This window comes from Chelonoidis abingdonii, chromosome 2 (assembly GCF_003597395.2).
Source record: "Chelonoidis abingdonii isolate Lonesome George chromosome 2, CheloAbing_2.0, whole genome shotgun sequence".
In the NCBI taxonomy this organism is placed as follows: domain Eukaryota; kingdom Metazoa; phylum Chordata; order Testudines; family Testudinidae; genus Chelonoidis; species Chelonoidis abingdonii.
Window position 1 is genome coordinate 16,911,190 of NC_133770.1, and position 8,862 is coordinate 16,920,051.

At 47.9% G+C, this 8,862-nt stretch overlaps 1 protein-coding gene across 1 annotated transcript in view; it reads right to left on the reverse strand.

The window, feature by feature from the left end:
- Positions 1 to 2,691, reverse strand: part of XYLB (xylulokinase) — a 152,507-nt gene extending 149,816 nt beyond the window's left edge. Inside the window, exon 1 of the mRNA XM_032778508.2 lies at positions 2,522 to 2,691. Coding sequence (XP_032634399.1) covers positions 2,522 to 2,575 — 54 coding nt within the window. The 5' untranslated portion in view covers positions 2,576 to 2,691. The remainder of the gene's footprint in view (positions 1 to 2,521) is intronic.
- Positions 2,692 to 8,862: the final 6,171 nt, after the last annotated feature.

Genomic DNA, 8,862 nt, shown 5'->3' on the forward strand with positions numbered 1-8,862 from the left:
TAGGCACTAGGCGGGCACACATAAATGCCCCGGCGCGCACCATGAAGCCCGTGGGCACCACGTTGGGGACCACTGACTTAAGTGGACTCCAGGAGGTGTCCCACAATGCCCACCGTGACCACTAAGGTCACTGTTTTCAACTCTGCTGCCCTGCAGCCAGATACACAGCTGTGCACCTCTCCTCTTTTAAAGCCTTGGGAAGTTTTGAAATTATTCTTCCTGTTTACTCGGAATGGAGAGCTAATATAGCTAATGCCCAGTGGACTGTGCTGACTCCATGCAGCAAACATGCTTCTGCCTGGAGTATGCTGGAGGTGGTGAATCTCCAAGGTCTGTGAGGAGAGGAGGCTGTGCAGTTACAGCTCTGCTCCAACTACAGGAACTTTGACATCTATGCCAGATCGCTCAAGGCATGAAGGAGAAGAGCTACAATAAGGATATACAGCAGTGCCAAAGAGCTGAAGCATGCATACCAGAAGGCAAGGGAGGCAAACAGTCGTTCTGGTGCAGAGCTGCAGACATGCCACTTCTACAAGGAACTGAATGCCATCCTCAGTGGCAAACCCTCCTCCACAACCAAGCTCCACAAGGCAGCCCTCCCAAGATACCATTGCCAAAGGATTGCAAATTACCTCCAGGAAAGTTTCCTAGACATTTTTGTGGAGGATTCATGGGACATCCAAGTGTCCATAAACAAACCGTTCTGCAGGGCCCTCTCTGCCCAGCTGTACACAGCAATGAGAAGCAGATAGCAACTGTACCTGTACTGGTTATTTCACTACCTCTTCCAGCTTGATTAAAAAAGTAGTACATGAAAATGTGTGTCCATGCAATAGTGAAGCAAAATGAGTACTTACCAGAGATTCCCTCCCCTGCATCAGACTCACCATAGCTGGAGTGCTGAGAGTGGCTAGACTGCTCAGGAGTCAAAAAGAAGTCCTGGCTTGCCATGCTATTGGATCTCTCTGTCACCTGTCCCCCATTTCCTTCTCCAGCACATCATCCTTGGGGTTCACTCTCGTGGCCTCTGACTCCAGCCCCCAAAGTATCCACGGGAGCTTGGTTGTGGAGGAGGGTTTGCCACTGAGGATGGCATGCAGGCTCCCCAGACTGCTTAGTGCTAAGGAAGAGAAAGTTCTCTGCCCTCACCTACTGCTGCCTACACATATCAAAGGCAGAAGCTTAATTTTCTGCATGGGGAAACTATCTGTAGCCTGGATTCTAACAGAAATAAGAGAAACAGGTAATGGGGGGAACACAAGGAACCACTAACATGGTGGAGGGGGACCTGAGGGGGACACAACCTCTGTCACGAGGAAGGAAGTGGTGGGAGTAATAGAAGGGCATAGAAAGGTGACACACAGAGAGTTTGGGGGACAGAGAGAATGGAGGAATAGAAGGAGCCTCTAGTGTATGCAATGAGCTCAGCCTACAGAAGCTAAGAAGTGCACAACTTTCAAGTGTCTATGCATGTTGCTATACATATTAAATAAAGCACAGGAGACAAATTTCTGTCTGGTCACAGGTGTTTTAACTAGTAGTTTCTACCCTGTTTTCCCTTTATTTCCCTCTCTTCAGTTTGAAGGGGGGCAGGATAATGTAAAATCAGTGGGCCAAATTTGGACATTAGTACTATTGACCTTTGATTTGTAATTCCAGGAACCCAGTGAGTCAAGAACTCAGTCAGAATTTCTACTGTCTTGCAGTAGAGATCAGCAGTTTCTATTTAGTTACTGTTACTACATATTGGTGACAATATTTTACTTATTATCAAAAATATATTGCTAACAACAAAGCAAGGAAAATACAGATGAGAAAACCACTGAAGCACCAGGTTTCATAGGCGCCTAGCCTGGAAGCATTGGATACAAGAGCCAAAGTCATCTACCCAAAGCATTACAAAAAACGTGGACATCAAGCCAAACTTTGTGCTTGCCCCACCCCCAACCCCCATGGCCCAAATCAAAATCCTGTCTCCAAACACCCCCAAATCTTGCAGCAGTTCAGCTACGAACTCTGCACTTCGCCCAGGCACGCGGTCTGTGTCACCCCCTCCTCACCTGCCTCCACCCACCTCTCTTATCCTACTACTACTACAGCAGTGGGGGCTTTTTTCCACTCGCCAGGAGGGCCCACCTCCTAGCCCAGTGGGCGACCAAGTTAGTCAGACTGTTGCGGCTGAATCCCCATGCCAGAGACCCCCCGGCTCATAGACGGGCCCCTTCTACAGCATGGCCCCTGCTCCTGGACTAACCCCCTTCCCCACACGCAGAGGACCGGGCCGGGGGGGTATTACACTGACTGGGGACTCCCCCAGGCTCTGCCACCTGCCCCGGCGGTCTCCCGAGCGGCTACTCTGTGCGGTCACTGGGAACGGGGCGGAAACCGGGGGCTGGGCTGAGCCTCTTCCTCTCACTGCCGAAGTGGGTTGTGCACACCCGCAGCTCCTCCCTGTCCAGCCGCCGGAGCTCGGGCCCGGCTGCTCCCCGTGGGGGAGCGGAGCCGCCAACCGCCCGTGTACCTGCTGGGTGCTGAAGTCCCATCCCAAGTAGCAGGGCGCTGCGGAGGCGGCCATGGTGCAGCGGCACTGGGCTGCGCGCCGGATGGCGGCCCCTAGCTGCGCGCCGGCTGCCCGCGCCGCCACGCGAAGAGGCCGCGCTAATCGGCAGCCAACGTCCCCCGGGCCCGGCCCGGCCCGGCCCCTCAGCTGGGGAACTGCCCGAACCCCCCACGCAGAGCCCGGCCCCTAACAGGCGCGGGGCGGAACTGTCCTAACGGCCGCTCAGCGTGTGACACTGAGCGGGGGAGGGACCTGCCCTAACGACCCCTCCACATTTGGCCCTGGGCGGGGGGGCGAGACCTGCCTCAGTGATCCCTCAGCGTATGACACTGCGGGCGGGAGGGACCTGTCCTAACGACCCCTCAGCATTTGGAACTGATGGGGGGGGACATGCCTCAATGACCCCTCAGTGTGTGACGCTGTGGGGCGGGAGGAACTGCCCTCGTGGACTGTCAGCATGTGTGACACTGACTTGGGGAACTGCCCTAACAGCCCCTCAGCATGTGACATTGACGGGGGAGACTTGCCTTAATGACCCCCTCAGTGTGTGACACGGGGTGGGGGGGGAGGCTGCCTTAGGTATCTAGTGGGCTTTAGAAAGCACCTAACCTTTGAGGCACTTTTGAAAATCCCACTAGGTGCGTAAATACCTTTGAAAATCTGGCCTTTAGTCCATCTCAGTGCCCCATCTGTACAAACGGGGATAACAGCCCTGCTTTACTTCAGAGAGGCTGTGACGAAAAGTAGGTTAGACCCTGTGAGATGCTCAGAATTAAAATTTTATTAGAAAATGTTTAAAAATAAATGATACAGAGCATTGAAAATTCAGTTAATAGTCATCGGGGGTGCCATACTGAGTGTAGGGGGATGTTAGTATTTTGACATTGGATACCGCATAACACATACAGCCTGCAGCATCCCCAATGCGGGGGTTTAAGGTGGATGAATCAAGGTACAGTCAGCAAGCAGTGAGGGTACATCGTTCATACAGGAATTACAGGTAATCATAGGTATAAATAAGTGGGCCGAGTAATGAGGATAGGATGACCCTCATATGGTGGAGTTCAGTTCGGTTCAGTGGGTTCAGGGGATAAGGTCCAACAGAGGAAGTCTTCAGGTCTCTTCCTCATTGTGGGTGCGCGAAGTCACGCCAGCTCATTCTCAGTATCGGCGGTGGCTGGTGATGTGCTCTGTGTAAATGTCCCGTGTCCAAGACCATTAGATGTAGCATGAGCCACACGTAGTGACGGCCTACCCCGCAGGTCCTCAGTAAATGCTCGTTACAGGGGTCCCAGGCACCCAGGACCCCGACAATCAGAGCGTCGGTGTATACCTCATAGCCCTTTGTCCACAGGGTGTCGGCCAGGAGAGCATACTTTTTGAGTTTGCGGGCTCGGGCTTTGTGAAAGCCCGGGGTCCTATTCTCGAATGGGATTGTCACATCGACGAGGATGATCTTTTTCCGATACTCGTCCATGACGATGATGTCTGGGCACAGTGGGCTGTCGGCGCCGGGGACGGTGCGGTTGACGGTGATCTCTCCCAGACGCGGGTTGATGGCCTTCGCTAGACAGTCCTGGATGGTGTTGTGGCGGAGCTGCCTACTACAGCCTGGTAGGTACCACAGGTAGAGAGTGGGAACATTTCTGTACCACTGCTATCCCTTCCTTTGGTTTTGGCCCCTTCTTTTCACCTACACTCCCAAGTCTCCCCCTCTTCTGAACCTTGGCTCTGAGGGCTTGGCTGTATTTTTTCCTGAGTCCCCTGTGTTATCTCTAAAACAATGCCTCCCCCTAAACTCTGCCCCAGGAATTCCACGTGGCACGTGGGAGCTCGCACTTCTCCTGTATGAAATTCAGGGGGGACTCCAGCCCCCCACAAATGGCACCCCTGCCCTCTCTTCCTCTACATCACCCCACTCATAATTGTTGTCCTTGGTCAATGAAGACCAAGAGTTCAGAGATAGAGTCATGTGAGTTCACCTGGGGGAGGGGGGGAGATGATGTAAGGCACCTTGCTGCTCCTCTGTTCGGCTGCTCGCTCCACCAGCCATTTGGCAGCTTGCTTTGTTTGCTCCATTTGCTGCCCTGCCAATTACCTCTAAAATCAGACTCAAGGTTCCCCCCACAACAGCCTGCCTATATCAGTAATTTGTCTGGTTTTGGTAGATGAAAGGGGGTGGCTCGCCCTAGAGGAATTGACAGGTTTTTACAAAGGAGTTTCCCTCCAACCTATGGAAAACTCCTCAGAACAGATTAATTATGTTTACCCCTGGGAGGACATGGATACAGCCCTCCGCTCAAAGGACTGACAGGCAGCAATTCTTTGAAAACAAAAATAACTTTTATTTAACACGTCCTAATACAGTAAATCTATTCTAAAGTATATATTTAGAACAAAAAATAAGTTCTTACAGTTTATAAGACACGTATTATAAGATAACAAACTACTGGCAGATACATGTTAAAGTATTTAACATTATGATATTATTTTCAGTGGTTACATATATATTTTCAGTGGTTACATTCTATATGCAGTGGCCAGTCAGACAGAATGCTGGCAACAAGTTACTTATTTGAAATATTTAAAAACATAATAACAAACATACACAGACATCCAACTTTATTATCTCAAACACACCCATTCATTCAATTCATTATCAAAATCACTGTGCTTACTTTTCCCATAGTCTTCTTTTCCTCTGAAAAGATCCTTCTGTTTTGTTTATATTCTGCTGCCCATTGTTCTGTTCCTTTCTTCTTTAGTGATTTTGCTCTTTTAGATGTTTTCTTCTCTCCTGCTTGTGCTCCCTCTCACTCCAGTATTTTTCACTCACACCAGGACTGACTAAAGTGGTGGTGGGCAACCTGTGTCTGCCAATCCACTGGCAGGCCACGAGACAGTGTTTACATTGACAGTCCACAAGCATGACCGCCCACAGCTTCTAGTGGCCACAGTTCCCTGTCCCCAGCCAATGGGAGCTGCGGGAAACAGTGGCCAGCACCTCTCTGCAGCCTGCACCGCTTCCCTCAGCTACCATTGGCCAGGAATGGTGAACCATGGCCACTGGGAGCTGCGGGCAGCTGTGCCTGCAGACGGTCAATGTAAACACTATCTTGCAGCCCACCAGTGGATTACCTTGATGGGCGACATGCAGCCCATAGTCTGCAGGCTGCCCACCACTGGACTAAAGCCAGTCAGCTCTCTGCCTTATTTACAGGATTGTAAAAATAATCAATCAGAATATGCCTTATATACAGATTTTGGCATATTCTGATTGATTATTTTTACAATCCTGAGCATTCCACCAATCAGGTTTAAGCCCTCTGTCGATCAAAGCTGGATCTGATTGAAGACCTGTGCCTTAGGAGTAGGGTGACCAGATGTTCTGATTTTATAGAGACAGTCCTGATTTTTGGGTCTTTTTCTTATATAGGCTCCTGTTACCCCCCACTCCATCCCGGTTTTTCACATTTGCTTCTGGTCACCCTTCTTAGGAGCCTGATTGAACACCTAAATAAAAATAAATTAATTAATAGAGATATCCTATCTCCTAGAACTGGAAGGGACCTTGAAGGGTCATTGAGTCTATCTAGCCCCCTGCCTTAACTAGCAGGACCAAGTACTAATTTTTGTCCCCTTAAGGACTGAACTTACAACCCTGGGTTTAGTAGATGCATGCTCAAACCACTGAGCTATCCCTCCCCCCTTAACCTGTGTTATGCTTCACTGACACCTCCCTTCAGGGTTTTGAAATGACCTCATGTCACTTCAGCTTGCTTACTATTGGCCAAATCTCTCCCAGACCTCCATTTTGGATTTCTCTGACTCTGTTTGCCACCAGCATCTTGTTATTGGTAGCCATAAGCATCTAAAATCATCTATATTAATTATTAAACCCCTATAATTATATACTATCAATATCTAAGTATACCCTAACACTATGATTCACTGTCACCACACTATTTTTTTATTATTTTAAACAAGTGTAATTTCAATCTCTCCCTGGTTCAGCTGGTGGTGGCAGTGAAGCACTCTTACTCCTTGCACAGACGAGAGCAGTTGAAACATCTCTTGTACCATGCCATCCACTCACTACTCCACTGCTGTCTGCTCAAGGATGTCTTGAGGTCCCACCACTTAACACAGCTGTTAGTGGAGGAGCCTCACAGCTAGCACAAGCTGAGAAGTCCCTTTAATCAGAGATACTGTCCCATAGCAGATCTAATGCTTAGACTTAATTGTCAGTGATTTTAGCTTTATTGATCTGCACCAAACCACTCTCAATTGAGTCTTAATAAGCTCTTTCATTACACACTGGAGAGGGGGAGGATCAAATGATGTCTAGGACCGTTAGGCAGAGCCCACATCACCAGGTAAAAACACCTATCCCAACCCTCTCTCATCTCCCTTGGCCTTTGGCACACCTGCCCTCAGCCTAGGGAGTGCAGTTCAATTGAGGGTAAGTCCCTCAGTCATGGCATGACAAACACCATTCTGCTGCCCATTATTCACACAAGGGTAACAACATTTTATTACCCCTGCCCCCCAATAACAGTGACTTGCAATCCAGCACCAGTCAAAAGTGATCATTTGGGCAAAGCAGCTCCATCATGTTGTGCAACTAGACATGTCTTATGCATATGGGGTCGGTTCCTGAAGTCTTCTCCTCCAGCTCATCACTAGATGTCAGGGGAGAGCTCATTCAGACCCTGCTTACATTCTTTTGACAACAAGGTCAGGATAAAAGGTAATGGAATGAAGCTGCTGTAGGGAGTATTAATGGTTATATGGACCAGATTCACCAGTACTGAAACAGGAGATTCATGCAGCCTTGTTCTACCAAGCCCTATTGAGTGAGTGGGGAATTTGCCCTAAAGGAGAGTTCACAATGTTACTGCTGCTGCTCTGGGGTGGTGAAGCCTTTAGTTTATATCTAGGGCTCCACTGAAGCTTCACCAGAGAAGGCTACCAAAGGTCAAGGGCTTTGCTGAATTAGGGCATCTCCTAGCCACCCTGAACACAAATGCTTTCCAGAAAGCAATGCCCCACTATTGGAGTACACTAGCTGTCATTGCATTCCCTTGGCAAAGTTTTCTTTTTGTATCAGAGGAGTAACCGTGTTAGTCTGGATCTGTAAAAGCAGCAAAGGGTCCTGTGGCACCTTATAGACTAACAGACGTATTGAAGCATGAGCTTTCATGGGTGAATGCATGCATCCAACGAAGTGGGTATTCACCCACGAAAGCTCATGCTCCAATACGTCTGTTAGTCTATAAGGTGTCACAGGACTCTTTGCTGCTTTTTTTTTTTGTGGGCCTTTTGCTAGGGCTTATGCTGGCACCCTCATAAACCATGCAATCCCTGAATTTGATCCTATAAAGGTAGTTAAGTAATGGAGCAAGCAAGCATGGAAAGTGGTGGAGTTGTCATCAGTGAAAATATTGACAGTTACTCTTGACTTCCATCTGTTAGGGATGATTTAGAAAGGATAAATTAATTATTTTCCCGATCCTTCTTTTAAAGGACTTGGAGATCTACTAATGAAAAGATTCATCCACTATTTGAGTGCAAACTAGTCAACCTAAACATGCAGAACTCAGATTATATTGCACATTTCCTACTTGCAATCTCCAGTATCACAGAAGTAGGATTGGCTCTTATTTGGTTCTCTGCCTCACTTCAGACTCTGAAGATCCAATTCTGATTTCACACCAGTTTTACCCCAAAGCAGTAACTTCACTGACTTTGTAAAAGTTACTTCTGACTTATATGGGTCAAGTGAAAAGGGAATCAGACAAATTCCTTTTTAAAAAAGAAGTATCAGTGGTCCAAGCTCAAATGCTGTACTTCTATATTAGAGAGACAAGGTGGATGAGGTAATATTTTTTATTGGACCAGCTTCTGTTGGTGAAAGAGAAGCTTTCAAGCTTACACAGAGCTTGTCTCTTTCACTAACAGAGGTTGGTCCTACATGGTTACAACAACACTGCAAACATACTTCTGTATCATCAGCACATCCTAAACCTGCCAAAAAATGAATGCAGTTGCTTTTTTCCCCACAGATTTAATTATGATTTGTTTTTAAGATCCATACTTAACAACTTCACCTCCCCGTGGAAAAGTGAGTTGCATCATGGCTCTATTTTCTGTAACACTTTTGCATGTATTTTTGTCATCTTCTATTTCAGTAATGCTTCCCTATCCCAGATAATCTGTCTGCTTTGAAACTAACACCAATGCCACTCACAATTAATTAACCAAGATATGGTGCTGCTTGTGTGCTTTTCACCATATAGTAA